Genomic DNA, 20737 nt, shown 5'->3' on the forward strand with positions numbered 1-20737 from the left:
CTCAAGCTTGGCTTGCTGTTTTTAAAAATTTATTTATATTTTATTATATATTTAATGTATACAACATGATATTCTGACATATATGCATATTGAAATTATTGTTTCAATCAAACAGATTAATATTCATTATCCTAGTTACCTTGTATCTGTGTGTATGATAAGAACACCTAAAATCTATAACAAATTTTTGATATACATTACAGTGTTATTAAGGAGGTTTTTTTGGTTTGTTCTTTTGGGGTTTTTTGTTGTTGTTTTTTTTTGAGACAAGGTCTCCCTCTCTCACCCAGGATAGAGTGCAGTGACATGATGATAGCTCATTGCAGCCTCAAACTTGCAGGCTCAAGCGAGCCTTTTGCCTCAGTGCCCCAAGTAGCTGGGACTACAGGTGCATGCCACCATAGCCCAGATTTTTTTTTTTTTTTTTTTTTGAGAGACAAGGTCTTGCTCTGTCATCCCAGCTGGTCTTGAACTCCAAGTATGAGCCACCACATCTGGCCGGCATTACAATGTTACTAACTGTAGTTCTTACTCTGTACATTAAATCTCAATGCTTATTCATTCTACCTACCTGGAAATTTGTACCCTTTGACTTCTCTACATTTCCTACCCACCTAGCCCCTAGTAATCACCATACCACTTTGTCTTCAACTTTCTAAAAATATTCCATGTATAAGTGAGATTATACAGTATTTTTCTTTCTGGATCTGGCTTATTTCACTTATCATAGTATCCTCAAGGTTCATCCTTCTTATCACAAATAGCAGGATTTCTTTCCTTTTTTAAGGCTGAATAGTATTCTATTATATATATCTACCACAATTTATTTATCCATGCACCATTGGATACAGGTTGTTTTTCTATCTTGGCCACTGTGAATAATGCTGCAGTGACATGGGAGTGCAGATATCTCTACAAGATCCTATTTCATTTCCTGTCATAATATACCCGACAGAGGGATTGCTGGACCTATACTAGTTCTGTTTTTAATTATTTGAAGAACCTCCATACTGTTATCCATAGTGGTTGCACCAATCTGCATTCCCACCTAAAGTGTACAAAGGGTTCCCTTTTTTCCACACCCTGGCCAACACTTGTCTTTCTTGTCTTTTTGATATTAGCTGGATCCTACCACATATGAGGTGATAGCTCATTGTGGTTTTGATTTGAATTTTCCTATTGATTAGTGATGTGAAGCATTTTTTCATATGCCTGTTGGACATTTTTATGTCTTCTTTGGAAAAATGTAAATTCAAACTCTTTGTTCATTTTTTAATCACGTTATTTGGGTTTTTGCTATTGAGTTGTGTGAGTTTCTTATACAGGTTAAGCATCCCAACTGAAATCTGAAGTTCTCCAAAATTCAAAACTTTTTGAGCACCATCATGACACCACAAGTGGGAAATTACACACATAAGAATTGAACACAACTTGGATTCATGCACAAAATTATTAGAAATACAGTTGCTTTCAGGCTATGTGTATTGAGTATATAAAACATAAATGAATTTCATATTTAGATTTGGACCCTATCCCCAAGATATCATCATTATCAATATACATAATACATAAAATCTGTGTGTGTGTGTGTGTATCTATATATTCACATAAAAACTATGAAGAATCTTACTGTCTCACCTTCTCTTCCCGGCATGGAGGCATCAGCATGGTGACTGAGGTCACTGCATATTGGAGAGGGTTAGGGAACCACAACAGGCATAAAGCTGGCAGCCACGGATGTGAAGTGGTGAGGGAGGAATACAGAAGTGGTAAGAAGAATTAGCCAGTGTCATTTGGATTTTGGTTACATTGAGTAAATAAGTAAATGGATTGAATAAGTAAGTAAATATATTGAAGGTAATGGCAGCCAAATTTCCAGAGAAGGTATATAGAAAGAAGTTAGGCTAGGAAGGGCCCAAAGATGTGCTGGATTGGAATTAAGAGTACAAGTGTGAACTTAGAGTTTTATTTTTATTCTTGGACTGAGATCTAGAAATAGTTATAGATGTATATGTCCATCTGTATGCATATATATATATTCGATGTTGGTGTGCTGCATCCCAATAGCAGTGAGGCCACTTCCTTCCAGATCTTGGTTTCAAAATACCAAAGAAAGGGGAGGAAAGTAAAAGGTGTGCCCAGAACGTGTTGTTATACCAGAAAACTACTGAAATGCTCAGAGAATAATGGGGACATGTCAAAGGGAACAGGATTCAGTGTAAAAGGGCTCCCACTGGGAAAACCAAGAACAAATTTGAGGATCAAAATAAGTCACTATAATAAATTATAACACACTGAATTAAATAAGAATACATGAGTTCATAATAACATAAATCAGTAAACAGATTATTTGGGGAAGAAGTTAATAACAAAACTAAAAGTCACGGTTATAAAACAATGGGTATACAGAAGCACATTTGGTCACTATCATAGAGGTAATTTGAGAGGAGTAATCAGTGGCTGCAAATATGCTGGGCAGAGGATTGATGGGGAACAGAGTATTAGTAAAATCTCAGAATACCTCTTCAACTTTAAGTTTAAGAAATTGAGTAGCAGAATTATAGATCAAGATTAATATCACCAGTGGTACGACAATTTGACATCCTATGTTTCCTGGCACATCATCATTTGTATGGTATTCTTGCCAAGAATACTGTAACTAAGTCTGATCAGGAGGAAATACCACCCAGGTTCAAGGTCATCCTACAGAATGTAAGGCATAAAATCTTCAAAACACATCAGGGACATGAACGAAAGGGAAAGACTAAGCAACTAAATAATGAGGCAGCTAAACAATTTTGTATCCTTGATAGCATCATGGAAAAGACTGCTGAAACTTGGCATTTGGATGAAGTGTTTAAACTGGATGGCTGTGTTGTAACAGTTGGTTTATGAATTTGGAATCTGGGATTTGGTTATGTTAGAAGATCTTTGTTTTAGGATATCCATACTGCAGTATTTAGGGAAGACAGGACCTCACGCCTGTAGCTTGCTCTCAAAAGTTTTGGAAAAAATTAGCGTGTGTAGGAGCAGTTGGGTGGGCACTGGAGCAAATGTTATAACTTAACACTCAGGGAATTTGGGTGAAACAAATGTAGGGTTCTTTTACTTTTCTGGCAGTGTTTCTGTGATTTCAAAATTATTTAAAAATAAATGATTAAATAGCTATTGTCAAAAAGATAAAGGTAACAGGTGTTGGAAAGGAAATGGAGAAAGGGGAACGATTGCATCCTGTTGATGAGAATGTAAATTAGTACAACCATAGAAAACAGTATGGAAGTTCCTTGAAAATTTACATATAGAAGTATCATGATCCAGCAGTCTCACTTTTGAGTATGTATATATTCAAAGGGAATGAAATCAAGATCTTGAATAGATGTATGTAACTGGGTTCATTGCAACACTCACAATAACCAAAAAATTGAATCAGCCTAAGTGTTCAACAGATAAAAGGATAAAGAAAATGTGGTACATATACCCAATGGAATACTATTTAGCTTTATAAAAGAAGGAAATCCTGTCATTTGCAACAACATAGATGAACCTTGAGGACATTATATTTATTTCATGATCTCACTTATATGTGGAAAAAAATTAAACTCAGAGAGAGTAGAATGGTGGTTACAAAGGGCTGGAAGGGATTCAGGGTATTGGAATGGATGTTGGTCAAAGGCTGCAAAATTTCAAGTAGATGGGAGGAATAAGTTCACCAGAGCTATTACATGACATGAGAACTAGAGTTAATACCACTGCGTTTATATTCTTGAAAATTGCTAAGAGAGTAGATTTTAAGTGTTCTCATTACAAAAAAATAAGTATATGAGGTAATACATAGATTAATTAACTCAATGTAACCATTCCACAATGTATATTTATTTCAAAACATGCTGTACACAGAAATATATTCAATTTTTATTGGTCAATTAAAATAATACTTTTTTTAAATAAATTATTAAATTTTAGATAAAGCAGTTATTAAATTTCAGATAAAACATAGTTCTTAGAATACTTCTTATGGTTAGCATTATGAGCATGATTTATGGCGGGAATTATTAGAGGGTGCAAAAAATTAAAGGGGGAAATTTGGGGGAAAGGTATATTGTATTGACTGCTGCCTGGTAAACACTTTGCTACATATTCTACATAGTCCCAAAATAAGTTATTTATTTATTTATGTTTTTGGAGACAGAGCCTCCCTCTGTCACCCAGGGTGGAGTGCCTCCCAGGTTCCAGTGATTCTCCTGCCTCAGCCTCCCAAGTAGCTGTGATTACAGGTGCATGCCACCACACCTAGCTAATTTTTTGTGTGTTTTTAGTAGAGATGGGGTTTCACCATGTTGGCCAGGCTGGTCTCGAACTCCTGACCTCGTGATCTGCCCACCTCGGCCTCCCAAAGTGTCGGGATTACAGGTGTGAGCCACCGTGCCTGGTCTAGACATATGTTTTAAAAGTAGAGCCAATGGGATTTGCTGACAGGTTGAATATAGAGTGTAAGAAAAAGAAAGGAGCCGAGGACTTTAAGTTGTAGGGAAAAACAGTATTACCAATAATCGAGATGGAGAGGGAGGGTTATAGGAAGAGTACACCTGAGGATAAAAAGTACAGTCACGTGTTGCTTGATGACAGGGATGCATTCTGAGAAATGGTGATTTCGGCATCGTGTGACATCATAGGATGTACTTACACAAACCTAGATGGTTTACCCTGTTGCTGCTATCTGTACAGCATATCACTGTACAGAATACTGTAGGCAGTTGTACATAATAGTAAATGTTTGTATATCTAAACATAGAGAAAGTACAGTCAAAATACAATACAAAGGATTAAAAAATGATACACCATGGAGGTTGCAGTGAGCTGAGCTGAGATCATACCACTGCACTCCAGCCTGGGTGACGGAGTGAGAGTCAAAAAAAAAAAAAAAAAAAGCACCTGTATAGGTATAGGGCATTTACCATGAAAGGAGCTTGCAGGACTGGAAATTTACAGTGCTCTGAGTGAGCACGTGAGTGATTGTGAAGGTGCAGGACATTACTGTACACTACTGGGGACTTTATAAGCACCATGCTTTTAGGCTACATTAAATTTATTTGAAAATATTTTTTCAATAATTTTAGCTTAAGGAAAACTTACTGTAACTTTTTAACTTTATAAACTGTAATTTTTTTAATGTTTTGACTCTTTTGTAATAACAGTTAGCTTAAAACACAGACACATTGTACAAATTCTTCCTTATATCTTTAATTCATAAACTTATTTGTTCATTTTAAAACTTTTTGTTAAAAACTAAGATGCAAACACACACGTTAGCCTAGGCCTACCCAAGGTTCATATCATCAATATCACTGTCTTACACCTCCACATTTTATCTCCCTGGAAAGTCTTCAGGGGTATAAACATGCATTCAGTTCTCATCTCCTATTATAATAATGCTTTTTCTGAGACTATCTCTTGAAGGACTTGACTGAGGCTGTCACTTTTTTTAGTAAGTAGTAGGAGTACACTCTAAAATAATGGAAAAAAGTGTGATATAGTAAATACATAAACCAATAACATAGTAGTTTATTATTATCATTATACAACTGGCAGCACTGTAGGTTTGTTTACACCAGCATCACCATAAGCACTTGAGTAATACCTGGTGCTGTGATGTTACTACAGCTCCAACATCATTAGGCAATGGGAATTATTCAGCTTCATTATAATTTCATGGGACCACTGTTGTACATGAGGTTCATTGTTGACTGAAACATTGCTATATGGTGCGTGACTACATAGGAATGTAGAGGAAGAGAGAAGTAAAAAAACTCAGCCCTGAGCGTTCCAGCACATAGCGGTGTGGGAGAGAAGAAATCACCAACAATGGAGACTGAGATCGTGCACTGCCAAGAAGCAGAGGAATCCCTGCCCTTACTGGGGAGTTCAAAAACAGTGGGATTATAGTGTGCTGGAAACCAAATGAAAAAAAGCATTTCCATGACGGCAGACTGACCACCTGTGTGAAAAGCTGCTACAAGCGTGAACGTAATGGTTTCAGGAAAGAATGGATGGGAAAGAATAGGAGCTCCTAGATGAGTCTTTGGAAGAGTTTTGCTATAAAAGAAATGGGGTAGTTGATGGTAGGAGAAAAGGAGTTAAAGAGTTTTGTTTTTAGCTGAAAAAAGTTAAAAGCATATTTATATGTTGATGGGTGTGATCCAGTAAAATGGGAAAATTGGTGTTACAGAAGAGGGATGAAAATTACTGGGCAAGCAAGATGGGGTGTGCTCTACTGCACAAGTGGAAGGCTGGCTTTAACTAGAAACATGGACATTTCATCATCTGTTGCAACAGGAGGGGATATTGACTGAAAAGTGGTGGAAGTTTGTGGAAGATCTTTGATTGTTGCTGATTTTCAGTGAAATGCTAAGTACATTAGCTAAGATTAAGAATGGGGGAGGAAATACTGATGATTCAAAAAGAGAAAAGAAAGTAGGAAATAGTTATTTAGGAAAGTAGGGAAGTGAATGGATTAGAGAAATGTCATATGATAGCCAGTCAGCCTTAATGGCCTACCTGAAGTAAGTGGTCATGTGTTTGAAGTGAGATCAGTTCAATTATGTTCAGGCAGCATGTGGGATTTAACCAGGGTAAGTTGTTTTATCTAGGGGAAACACTGAGGAGAGTGAAGTGAGCATATATAATTGAGTGAAAGGGGAGTTGACATATATATGTGACATCTATGATGTTATATATGACTATATGTGACACATGTTATATGACACATGACTGACATGTTACATGACGTGACATACACGCTATATGACGTGTGTCATATATGACGTGTGTTACATATGTGCCATATATAGGTAAGGAAATTATGATGATTGACCCTGGAATTGAGGCTGGATAATGAGGAATTGAGGGATAGAGGGCAAGGGTAAAGTGAGATGAAAGGATGGAAAAAGCAAAGTCTTATAGGACCTAGGGGGATTATTGGTATTTGGGCACTAGAGGAAGTGAATCATTTGGTTGGATATTGAAATCATCAAAAATTGCCACAGGACTAATGTTGGAGATGGTGATAGTGAACCAAGAACTAAAATCTTCAAGGACTGAGGGAGAATGAGTAGATGCTCATTGATGCCTGCAGCGTGGAGGAAAGAGGATGGTGTGGTGTGATGATATGAGATTCAAAGCTGGTTGTATTCAGGGTGATGGTGAGAACAGAACTGTAATGAGGAACAAGGAGAATCACCTCACTCACAGGCCCAGTTCCTTTTCCTGAACAGAGACAAATTTGTATTCCCTGTAACTCATTAGCCCCTAGTCTAAATTCTGAATCCTTCTAAGAGAGTAAGTAAAGTAAATGAAAGCATTAAGATACGTTAATAATTTTTATTTTACAAATATTTGAGTTAGTGATTCTGCAAAATTTTATTAGTAATCCAAAAAACTAACTTTAACCTGTCACTTCAAAATTGGTTCAGTAGTACAGCTAACTGAATTATGCCTCAAAACTTTTTAACTTGTTTTGGAAAGAAAATTGTGTTATATGTCCAACACAATTTATGTGACCTATATATGATTGTTTATTGTGTATTGATGTACATACCAGAGACTGTTTTTGTATATTTACTGGGCACTTAATAAATTATTTGCCTAATATTTAGTTGTCTCTCCTTTTTCTTCTAGATTACATACCGGTTACGGCACCTCCTTCGTGCAAGGTGTGATGCATCCCCAGTGACCAACAACACCATCCAATTTCACTGTGATCCTAGTTTCTGGGCTCAAAATATTATCAACTTAGGTAGGCCATTACCATTACATACATTTCTCAAAGTGACATTTGTTTGTAGAACTCTCAATGATTATGACATGTTACTGAAAATATGTTCACTTAGGGTGGGCACGGTGGCTCACATCTGTAATCCTAGCACTTTGGGATCACTCAAGGATCGTTTGAGCCAGGAGTTCAAGACCAGCCTAGGCAACATAGGGAGAGTCCATTTCCACATAAGATTTCTAAGTTAGCCAGGGGTTGTGGCACATGCTTGTAGTCCCAGCTACTTGGAAGGCTGATGCTGGAGGATCGAAGAAAATATGTTCTCTCACTTTTAAAATGTTTTCATTATTTTGTTTTAAAAAGACATCTGATAGTATTTCTCAATGTATGTATATGGTAACAAATATACATGAATATAAACACACGTACATGTACGGATGATAAGAAAATATTCTATAACATTGACTGACAGGGTGTCTAGACTTAGGGATTTAGGTGTCCTGTCCTGTCCTATTCCCTCAATCCCCCAAATCTTGTTTGTTCTGTTAGCTCTAAATTTATCAGAATGTGTTGACTTGACTTGTCATTGATAAAGGATTTTTGATATCCTGAAAGTTTTATTTGAAACTACTAAATTTTTATTGGCTTATCTTTAGAACTATTCAGTAGGAACTTAATGGTTCAATCCCTTATCTTGCTTAGGGAAGACTTAGTTTTCTTATTTTGCCTGATCAGGTAATAGTTATATAGATATCTTACTAACTGAAGTACAACATACATACTGACAAGTACCCAAATCTTAAGCAGTCAGGTACTGCATAATGATGTCTCAATCAACTAACTGCTTCTATGACTTATAAATACTGTGAGCTTTTTTACTGTATCTTTTGTATGTTTAGATACACAGATACTTACCATCATGTTACAATTTCCTACAGTATTGTCCAGATAATTCAGTACAATTACATGCTGTACAGGTTTGTAGCCTAGATTCTACCTAGCAATAAGCTATGCCATATAACTTAGGTGTGTAGTAGGCTATACAGTATAGGTTTACATAAATAAACTGATGTTTGTCTAAAGATAAAATTACCTAAATGACACATTTCTCAGAACATATCCCCATCCTTTTGCAACACATGACTATATTAGAGCTCACTGAATTATCACAAAAAGAGACCATCATTTTGGTAACATCAGGAATGAAAGTATCCTTGCAAGCAGTTTGGCATAAAGTTACTACTTTAGCTTTTTTATTATACTATTTGCTGAGTAGAAACACCTTTTTGCCTTCTTTCTTAATTTCTCACAGGGAAACTATACAAATTTAAGAATTCCCTACACATTGTCTGTTCATCAACAAACAGTATTATCGTTTTTGATTTTGGTGGTAGAGGGGCGAGGGGTGCTCATTGAATTTGTTTCAGAATCATCAAAGACGGTTTCTCATCCCCAACACTAGATTCTGGGTGAGAAAAGAAAATGGCTGGAGAAAGAGCCCATACTCACCAGGAAAGGAGGAAATAGGCAATCTCACCCGTAAGGGAAGAACAAAAAGATTTATCCTGGAAGCAAAGGTGATAAGGAGACCCCTGCAGACTAGTTCAGATACAAACATATGTATATTGATACATAGCAGGAAACTGGAATTATACACACTCATTTTACCAAAAAGAAGCATCTTTAGAATACAAAACATGTGTATAAGTAACTCTTATTGCCACACCTGACTCTCCCACTACACATTCATCTGTACTCAGAACCCATCACAAGATATAAATCCAAACAAGTGGTCCTATGTGTTATGTACTTATATCACAATAGGTAAATACACCTACATATAGACATAAGTACATTTAAGAATTATATTCAAAACTGTACACACATAAATGGATACAGTTTCAGATAAATCTACTTTAGCCAAAACAAAAACAGGATCTCCTAGTCTAATAGTTTGTGAAACAGGTATAAGGAAGTTAAACAATATATTTTACTGTTGAATTTCTCAGAGCTGTCACTTCAGCACTGTAAATTCATAAACAGTGAGATTTACATTGTAAATCTCTAAAGAAGGAGACAAGTTTCCTAAACTTGTTACCCATGGCTTCTGAGAAACGTATAAGAACACTAGGGAAAAATATTGGTCTAGATGAATAGTTTGTTACTGTCTTGAGTGACTTTGGATAAGTTTTACAACCTCTCTAAACCTTAGATCCCTTATGTGTAAAAGAGAATGTTATTGTTTCTTTTAAACATATGCATACACCTACCTGTAGTAGTGAATTACACACAGTAAACATTTAATGAATAACTATATATTTTTAGAATGCATATGAGTAATAAATTATAAACATTTGAGTTTCTACTGTTGAAATCAAGCTTGAATCAGACCTTTCAAAGGCACCATTAAACTCTTAAAACTAGTTTTAAGCTGGTCAATGTATTCTGTATCAAAAAGTTAACATAGTATGCATTGTAAAGGTATAGGAAACTTGAGAGATCACAACTTGTTAATAGTAAAGATTCAGAAATACTTTTTGGGATTGTTTTTAGAGCCAATGTCAGGTTTGCTTGTTTTGATATATGACAGCGGTTCTCAGAGTATAGTCTGGTACTCTATCAGGGGACCACAAAGGTCACCCTTTTCCAACTACATGTCTGGATGAATGTTGTGCCAGACCCCTGTTGACGTCAGTAGGGATAGGACCATGTTTGAGAGGCCCAAGAAGAGAGGCCCAAGAAGAGACCTGGAGCTAGTGAATGAGTCACAGGGCTTATTGAGGGAACTTACATACAGGACAGTCCAGTGGCAGTGGGCTGGACAAGAGAATCACCAGCAAGTAGTTTATATAGCACTTAGCACCCCCCCGCTAGCAACCTCCATGTGGCAACCTTCATTTAACACAAAGCAAAAGTCCTCCATCCCCGATATGGCCTGGATTCCACAGGCTGGCCTGGGAGTTCAGATATTCTTCATTGATAAAGAATGGATCTCTGGGTTGGCCACTCCTGGGTTCTTTAGTGCGGAACTCCAAACACACATTCTTCTTAGGCTATACAGGGTCACTCTCAGGGTAGACTTAAGTTATTGCTGTCAGGTGCTGTCTGCCATACAGTGAGACTGAAATTTTTTTCATATATTTTAACTCAACAATATATTATGATAGATAGTGCAGAAACAGATAATGAGATTTCAGCTATTAAGCCAGACATTCAAAGAGATTTTTTTAAAACATCAAACAGTATTTTAAAATATCAAAAAATGTTTACCAAATTTTTTACAATGTAGTTTTATAAAAACATGTTGTTATAGTTTTATTATTCTTAAATGAATTAGTTTTAAAAATTATTTTTAATTTCTAATATTATAAATTTTGATGACTAGAACTTAGATGAACAAAAGCTGTTTGGGGGTCCTCTGTCTTTCAGAGTGTAAAAGGGCTCATGAGACCAGAGAATTCCTTGGCAATTTTGAAGTTCTGTAAAAATAGTCTTAGAAAATGTGATATTTCACCAACTATCTGAAAAACTTTTTCCCTTAACCTTTTCTTTTTAATTAGGTTCTTTAGTAATTGAGGATAAAGAGAGCCAGCCACAAATGCCTAAGCAGAATCCTGTCGTGGAACAGAATTCACAGCCACCAAGTGGTTTATCATCAAACCAGTTATCCAAGTTCCCAACACAGATCAGCCTAGCTCAATTACGGCTCCAGCATATGCAGCAACAGGTAATGGCTCAGAGGCAACAGGTGCAACGGAGGCCAGCACCTGTGGGTTTACCAAACCCTAGAATGCAGGGGCCCATCCAGCAACCTTCCATCTCTCATCAGGTAAATTTGGAAGCAGGCCTGTCCTCACTTAGATAATTATAGTATAATTGTGTTGAGCAGCTCAAAATAACAAAGACATCCATTTTCCATAATCTAAATATCTGCATTTATAAAAATTTATCACATTAAGGATCCCTGATTTAATGCCTAGTTTTTAATCCCTACTTAAAAAGGATTTAATGGTTTGTTTAGCTGATAAATCTATTTTCATTTACTCTTCATTGTCTTTAAATTATAGCAGAGGATAAATGTTTGTATTCCTAAATAACCCAGGCCTGTGATTGATGGGAAAAGTTGTGTACCTGTTAATTCCTATACTGGTGCTTCAGAATGATGAATACATTAAGAATCTGTCCTCTATGAGGATGTGGTGTTTAGTAAACCACATTGCATCTTAGAAACTAGGGCAGAGTGAAATACAAAAGGGCAGAAGTGTGGTTCATTATAATATACCTTTTTCAAACTTTATTTCTGAGCAAATATACTGTTTACCATTCTTATTTTTACTGTAATCCAATTTTTTTTTTTTTTGAGATGGAGTCTCACTCTGTAACTCAGGCTGGAGTGCAGTGGCATGATCTCAGCTCACTGCAACCTCTGCCTCCCAGGTTGAAGCGATTCTCATGCCTCAGCCTCCCAAGTAGCTGGGATTACAAGTGTGCGCCACCACGCCCGGCTAATTTTTGTATTTTTAGTAGAGACAGGGTTTCACCATGTTGGCCAGGTTGGTCCCAAACTCCTGACCTCAGGTGATCCCGCCTCAGCTTCCCAAAGTGCTGGGATTACAGGCGTGAGCCACTGTGCCCAGCCTCAGTCCAACTTTTGAAGATAAAATATATATACTTTTGTTAAATAGTTTAACTCTGCTATTCAGGTTAGATGTGGGCAGACTTATTTTAATAAAAGTTTAGTAAGGAGTATAAAGTCTAATTTATATAAATTTGTTGTTTTCAGTTACATTTACTTACACTTTTTTTTTTATATATAGACAAGAGTTTTACTCTTGTTGCCTAGGTTGGAGTGCAATAGTGCCATCTCGGCTCACCACAACCTCTGCCTCCTGGGTTGAAGCAATTTTCCTACCTCAGACTCCCGAGTAGCTGAGATTACAGGCATGTGCCACCATGCCGGCTAATTTTGTATTTTTAGTAGAAATGGGGTTTCTTCATGTTGGTCAGGTTGGTCTCAAACTCCGACCTCAGGTGATCCTCCCACCTCGGCCTCCCAAAGTGCTGGGATTACAGGCGTGAGCCATTGTACCCAGCTATTTATACTCTTTTTCTGCAAAAGATTTGAAGTGATTTATAATAAAGGATACAAATGAAATTGAGCAGAGTTTAATAAAAAGCCAAAGTATGCAGACATAGGCTAAGAATTCTCATACTTAAGAATAAAACTTAGTTCAGAACTTCTTGCCAACCAAAGAAAAAAGGAAACCAGAATAATACGGGTATTGCTATCTAAAAAGGAAAACATACTAGTTAATTAGGGAGAGAAAATTTTACTAGTATTTTACTAGCACTAAGAGGAATACTTAACATGGTTCTTTATGAAAAAGCAATTAAATGGCATAATAAGATTTCTTTGGTAGAAATTTTAAAAAAACAAAAATGGTTTTTATATGGAACTCATACTTTAATTCTCAGTAAAAGTTGTGGGCATTTGTAGATCCAGAGTGTGTTACGTGGTATATGTGAAGGCCTGAGGTAATGTATTTGAGGTTTATGGCTTTCTAGTAATTTGACTAAGAAGGTATGTAAAATCCAAGGGAATATTAGCATGGCTGTTTAAAACTTCGTTTCAAGCCAGATTCTTACAAAAAGTAAGTAGGACGCAATGTAAAAGGTTTTTGAGTGTTCCATGGGAGGATAATTTTACACTTTATATACCAGGAGGAGTATACCTAGCAGAGTAGAAATTTTGTTAAGAAAATTGAAGGCAGAAGGACATGCTTCAGATAGACTGCAAAGATGACTAAAATTTTTCTGAAGCTAGATAATGGAAACGAGAGATAATATTTTAGTGCTAAGCATTTGCATGTATTAATATTTATCTTCTAAATATTTAGTAGTTTAACAACAAAAGGAATGAATTCATCAATTGAGTTAATTGCCTTTGCACTAAGAAGTCAAGAACTGGCTGGGCACAGTGGCTAATGCCTATAATCCCAGAACTTTGGGAGACTTGAGGCAGGAGGATCACTTCACTCCAGGAGTTCAAGACCAGCCTAGGCAACACAGGGAGGACACCCCCACCTCCTGCCCAATCTCTACAAAAAATAAAAATAAAAAATCATCTGGGTGAGGTGGCACATGCTTGTAGTCCCAGCTATTCTTGGGGGGCTAAGGTAGGAGGGATCGCTTGAGCCTGGGAGGTTAAGGCTGCAATGAACCATGATCTCTCCCCTGCACTCCAGCTTGGTGACAGAGCACGAGACTGTCTCAAAAAAAGAACTGAGGCAGTTAGTAGATACTATGTGAAAATAGTTATATAAGCAGTGACAAAACAGAAGTGACTTGAGCTGTTAACCTGGTTTTCTCAGAAATTTTCTTTTGATCTTAGTTGTAGTCTCTACAATGTAGTGCTGTAATCTGTGTAATCTCTATTATATAACCTAATTTTCACACTTAGAAATGAAGTACTCTTCACATATTGCAGTTCTTACATCGCACACTGTTGTTTTTCTGTCAATTTGCAATAATTCCTGCAGTTTCTTTCACATTCTCATCACTCATTTTTATCTCTTCTCTGCTAAATGCCCATTCATATGTCTTCACTCCTTGGTATCCCTCTTCTATAAACTTGTATATTGTCCTGCCCGGGTACAGTCTGAGTTTTCTACCAGCTTGTTTGCAAGTACATGTGGGAAAATGCCTGTTTAGGCATAGCCTCACAGCAAGTGTCTGTGTGGCTATGAGTATGTGCAATTTATACTCTACATCTGTCCATATATACGGGTAAATTGAAAAGAACTGTTTCTAAAAATTACTTACATGACAGTTCTCTCTTCTTCCTCTGAAGATTAGCCATGTCATCTGCATGGTTAAAAGAGCTGTTGATAACAAAAGTAGAACAGTGAAATGACTTAGTGATGCAAACTTAATAGACGTTGTACATCTCTGTTTCTTTGGCTTTATACAGTATATTCTATTAAACTCTAATGGATAGATCTAAATTTAGGACAGAACACTGTCACATATATTAAATATTTTTGCTATTCTTTTAGGATTTTAACTGTTTCCTAATTTTATTTTATTTTATTTTATTTATTTATTTTATTTTATTTTATTTTATTTTTTGAGACAGAGTCTCGCTCTGTCACCCAGGCTGGAATGCAGTGGCGTGATCTTGGCTCACTGCAACCTCTGCCTCCTGGGTTCAAGCAATTCTCCTGCCTCAGCCTCCGGAGTAGCTGGGACTACAGGCATGTGACACCACAGCCAGCTAATTTTTTGTATTTTTAGTAGAGATGGAGTTTCACCTTGTTAGCCACAATGGTCTCGATCTCCTGAACTCGTGATCTGCCTACCTCAGCCTCCCAAAGTGCTGAGATTTACAGGCATGACCTACTGCGCCCGGCCCCTAATTTTATTTTTTAAGTAGCTTCCTCTGTCACGGGATTCTTAGTCACTAACTCAGTCAACCATAACAGTTTAGAAGAGTGGGGGGGAAAATCACCTTACATCTTACCAGACCATAAGCATCTTGATGGCATGGTTGACAATATACCATAGCACATTACGCTGGCATTAAGTGTCATTTTTTTGGTTGTCAATATGTAAACACTAGTCTGGATGAAGGCGGCAAAAGACCTCTATGATTACCTTTATTCTCCCTTAAGGACCATTTTGGGCTACAAAAAATTATCCCTTAGATACATTTAGAAGTTTTTCCATGTAATTTCCTAAGTATGTTCTGCTTGTATTTCTATGATATAAAACCCTTCAATTCACAAAATTTTCATGGAAAAATAAAAACATTGCTATAGCTTTTAGGTTTACACTTTTCTACAGTTTTGAGATTTTCTTATTTTTCTCTAATATTATTTTTCTACTCTTTACCTACTGAATTTCACTTGTTTAGAATCAGCTTCTAAATGTATTTTTCACTGGGTCTGTAATTGCTGGCCACTCTTGAAAGTTAATGAGAGGTAAACCCAGTGCCATCTAATTTTTAAGAGGGAAGCAGTTGACCCAGGCAAGGATAGTAAATTCCAAAAATGGGAGGAAGAATAAAAATAATAAAGAGGATAGGACTGTACTTTATAGCTGTCTGCCTTCACAGTGTCAAAGTTTCAGGTGTTGCTGCTTCAACCTTAAAAGATTATTTATTTGTCCCCCTGTGAATGTAGGGGGAAATAGGCTCCTCTTTGATAAGTTGTGATCATACAGTTAAGATATACTAAAAGGGATATTTATTTTGCAATACATTCCCAGCTGTAGAGAATCAGTCAAGAGGAGACTGGCATATAAGGTTATCTTTTTCTTCTAGGACTGGTCTCAATTTCCAGGTCTAGTATTTATGCGCCCACAGAGTAGGCTTGCCTTTCTAGCCCTTGCCTTGTTGCCGGAATTAGAGGACCAGAGAGACCAATAGATGAAACAGAAGGATTTTATTTAAGTGGCCACTGGCCCAACGGATTCACATCCGAAGGCTAGGTCCCGAACAAAGACAGGGCTTGACTTTTATACACACTTCGGAAAGGGGATTGGCTAATTTAAATGGCACAAAATTCGTGGTGCAGGCAAGGAGGCTTACAGAGTCAGAACAAAGGCAGTTAATCAAACAGTGACAGGTTTTGTAATCTTTGGCTTGTGATTTTGCAGCTGCATTGAAAGAAAAACAGGAACTTACAAAACTTGGAAATTGAGTAATGGTAAGGGGGATGAGGAGATAGTAAAGGAATTTGTTCTTCTTAACCTTGCTCCGAGGGAGTGTTGGGAGAGTCTCTAGAACTCTTCCTTTGGGCTCTGGCTTTCCAGATAGTGTTATCAAGGCTTTGCCAGGGCCCTGCCTATTGCTGGCCTTGGAGTGAGTCAGCTAAGTACAGGAAAATTTGTTTTCCTCTTTTTAATTTCAGCCTCATTCCCCCCTTTGATGCTCCCTATAAATGAAGTTTAATAGAAAGCATCACAATTACTTAATTCTTCATGAAAAGGCAGGTTTCTTCCTTTGGCAAAGGTTGATATTTAGTTAGAGCCATTCACTGAGTGATAGTTTGCCTGGTTACAAGAGTCTCTATGGCCGACTGGATGTTTTTAACAAGGAGGGGTAAGAGACAAGGGAGTGTTAAGCAACCTCCTAGTATGGCCAGGACTATTCCTATTAAGGTTTTAAATCCCCCGAGGGATGCAAACCAGCCCCCGAAGAGAGAATCTGGAGACCATCCTTTCTAAGTCTGACTGGAACATGGGCTAATTTTTGGATTTTTGCAGTTATATCTTCAATGACGTTTCCATTGTCATCAATTTCTAGGCGGCAATTAGTTAGATTGAACTTTCCGCATACCCCACCTTCCTGGGCTAGGAGGTAGTCTAAGGCCAGTGTATTTTGACAAATAGCAATTCTCATTTTTGTGACTTGTTGGGCCAATAGATTTAAGGCCCTTGCAGCATCATTAGTCATGATTTTGAGTACTGCCTATAACTTTATCATGCGGTTGAGCATGTAAATAGGGGTACAGTATCCATACAGTCCCTCTTCCGCCCAGGTGGTGGGCCCAGAATATTGGATTATTCTCTCAGGGGACCATTCATCATCTTTCTAATTCCCTGTGGTTATGCCCCTTTTATTTCTACTTTTTGTTTCATCATAAACAGGGTATCCTAAGGCTTCTCCCTGCCTTAGAGGGATTAGGAAGAAGGATGGTCTGATTGTCCCTAGTACACAGGCTTCTGACCATTTAGCTGGCAGCTGCCCATATGCCCATGACCCACAGATCCAGTAGAGGCCAGAGGGCGCCGGCCAGGCATTTGGAGTTTCAAGCTGGTACCAAGAGTGGTTTAAAGAGGCAAAACAGGAGAATGGACTAGGGTGGGGTGATTTGGAATTATTTCTCCTACCTAGTTGGTAAAGGCCTTTCCCCAGCGAGCAATGCAGAATATCCTGATAATAGAGATTTTTAAGAGCCAGATGCTCAAGCTTGTGAGCATTGGTTCAGGGGAGGGGACAGTCAGAATAAAGTTATCTTGGGGCATTATTAGCTCCTTTGCTTCCTACCACCATTGATCCCCTATGATGGTTCCTCCACATACCTAGCATGAGGAGACATGTAGGCTACTGACTGTGTTTTCAGCCAGTTGGACAAACAGGTTTCTGACTGAGGGAAAGAGTTCAGGCAACTCCTAGAGGATGTGCTCACAGAATGACTCAAAAACTTGGAACTGTTGGGTTGAACGGGTCCAGGTTTTCTTTATAATATACAGACTGACTTTTGAGTTTACTTTTTGACCTTTGACTTTGAACCCCAATGTCATGGGATAGCCTGTAGTCCATATGGGCAGACCTGGCTCTAAGGTGGTGAGATGTGCAGGATAGCAAATGCTAGGTTTATAAGTTGGTTTTTCCAGTAGTTTCATATGTATGACTTGCCTCGGTGGTTGTCGATCAGTGGACCAAGTCATGCAGCCCCAGCAGGCTATTAACGGGGACCCGGGAGAACAAACGGGACACACATTTTTGCTTAGAACAAGTACCATAGTACTTTGTGGGGCCAATGATTATGGACCACCACAATATTGCTGCCTCCTGGCAAACATTGAAGTATAAGGATACGACCCCCCCGTAAGGGGAAGGGGAAGAGAGTTTGGTTTGGTTTAGAAGATCCCCTTCCTGAGTATGAACTTCAAACCAAGTCTTAATAGGTGGGGACTTACGGTCATAACATATGTAGGGCTGGCTATTTCCTGGGTCACAGATTGAGTAGGTTATCTGGTTGTGAGTACAAGTTCCTAGGTGGGACCCTGCGCACTCCTAATAAGTATGGTACAGTAGAGTCCTAGTTACGGTGCTCCCCGACCACGTAGTATGTGTGCAGTGGGGGCACCCTTGTATGAGTCCATTTTCTGACACTGGTATGGGGAGTGTCATGATGGGGATGAGTAGGAACAAAGTAAAGAATAACATGTTTATACCCAGCAGGGACAAAAGAGGTCTTTGCCCCAGGGAGGAGGTTGGGCAAAGCTACAGGATAATAGTAAAACAATTAGTATTATAAGGAAAGCTATTGGACCTAAGATTTCTAACCACGTTTACTTCCCTGATGATGCTCATGCTTCGGCCGTGCGTAGTCAGCTTCCAGGGTGGCTAGAGCGGGGCTGTTGTCCCCTCAAGCTTCAGCCGTGCGTAGACTGGTCAACTTCCAGGGTGACTAGAGCAGGGCTGTTGTTGACTTCACTGGCAACCTGGTCCCGCTGTAGGATCAGCCGGGTCAGATGGTCTGGGTCCTATTGGCTGGTCCACTTGTCTTGGGCTGCCCGTTTCAGCTGACTCTGGTGGATCCAAGGCACAGTTCCTACAACTTTAACAGCAGTGGGAGTGGACAAGATTACACTATGGGGCCCATCCTATATGGGTCCGAAAGTGGTTGGGTTCCATTTCTTAACTAAACAGAGTCCCCAGGTCTAAAAGGATATGATGGGTCTGTTAGGCTTATGGCCATTCTTTTCTGTACCCAGCCATGGATTCTTTGCATGACTATCCCTAAAGACTGCATTTGCCTTCTTAAGGTTAATTCCCCTAGTTCACAGAGGTCACCTTTAATTTGACCTATGATTGGGGATGGCCAATCAAACAAGATCTCATAGGGCAAATAGCCAGTTTGTTTGGTGGGGGTGCACCTGACTTGGAGGAGGACCATGGACAGGACTTGATCCCATCTCAGATGAGTTTCTCGGCAATATTTCTTCACCAGCTGTTTAAGTGTCCAATTCATGTGTTCTACTTTTCCTGAGCTCTGTGGCCGGTAGGCTCTGTGTAACTTCCATTTTATTTTTAACAGCCTTGCTAGATCTTGAACTATTTTGGGTACAAATGCCGGACCATTGTCTGACCCTGGAGTCAGGGGCAGTCCAAATCTGGTGATAATGTCTCTTAATAATGCTTTAATCACTTCTCATGCTTTCTCTGTTCTGGTGGGGAAAGTCTTGACTCATCCTGAAAGGTGCAGACAAGCACTAACATGTACAGATAGCCCCTGACTCTGGGCAGCTCAGTGAAGTCCATTAGTAGGTTTTCACAGGGTGTGGCTCCTATTTCCTGTATTCCTGTGGGCCAAGTGGGCCCTTGCCGTGGGTTGTTCTGGGCACAAATTAGACATTGTTTGCAAATGGCTCGGGTGATGGCAGTGAGCCGTGGCACATAGAAATGGCGTCCAAGTAGTGTTTCTAGTGCCATTTTCCTTATATGAGTTCCTTGATGGAATTGTCTTACAAATTTGGGGGCCACTATTTCAGGGATGGCTAGCCTCCCATCGGAGAATTTCCACCATCCTTCTTCAATGTAATTTCCAGTCTCTTGGTCTAACCAGGCCCTTTCATTTGGAGAGTAATTTGGGACCCCTGGAAGGGGAGGCTCTAGAAGGAGAGGCAAAGCTAGGGCTTCCTTTTTACAATGCGGGGTAGTCATTCCTGTCTGTTTTGCCTCCCTGTCTGCTTTTCTGTTTCCTTTGGCCTCTAGTATTCCTGCCTTTTGGTGCCGTTGCAGTGCATAACAGCCACTTTCTTTGGGGCCTATACAGCATCTAAGAACTGTAGGAGTTCTTCCTTGTACTTTATTTCTTTGCCCCCAGCAGCTAAGAGTCCTCTTTCCTTATATATAGCTCCATGAACATGCAATGTAGCGAAGGCATATTTGGAGTCAGTATAAACATTGACTTTTTTGTCTTTTGCTAGCGAAAGGGCTCTTGTCAGGGCTATTAGCTCTGCTTTTTAGGCTGATGTTCTGGTGGGCAGAAACTGAGCCTCCACTGAGTCCAATGTTACTACTGCATACCCGGCCTGCCGGACCCCTTCCAGTACAAAATTGCTTCCATCTGTAGTCAACATCTGGGTCCTTGAGGGGTTGGTCTGTAAGATCTTTCCAGCTTGAGAATACCTTGCCTACTACATCTATACAGCATTGAAGGGGGCCTTCTGGTTCCA

At 38.7% G+C, this 20737-nt stretch overlaps 1 protein-coding gene across 2 annotated transcripts in view; it reads left to right on the plus strand.

The window, feature by feature from the left end:
* The window catches only part of LOC103226979 (transcription intermediary factor 1-alpha), a 121911-nt gene that overhangs the window by 77441 nt on the left and 23733 nt on the right, over positions 1 to 20737 (plus strand). Inside the window, exons 8-9 of one of the 2 annotated variants that reach the window (XM_073009379.1) lie at positions 7675 to 7792; positions 11329 to 11597. In XM_073009379.1, the coding sequence (XP_072865480.1) occupies positions 7675 to 7792; positions 11329 to 11597 (387 nt within the window). The remainder of the gene's footprint in view (positions 1 to 7674; positions 7793 to 11328; positions 11598 to 20737) is intronic. The other variant, XM_073009380.1, reaches the window with a different exon arrangement.

The sequence above is a fragment of the Chlorocebus sabaeus genome, chromosome 21, assembly GCF_047675955.1.
Source record: "Chlorocebus sabaeus isolate Y175 chromosome 21, mChlSab1.0.hap1, whole genome shotgun sequence".
NCBI classification, from domain to species: domain Eukaryota; kingdom Metazoa; phylum Chordata; class Mammalia; order Primates; family Cercopithecidae; genus Chlorocebus; species Chlorocebus sabaeus.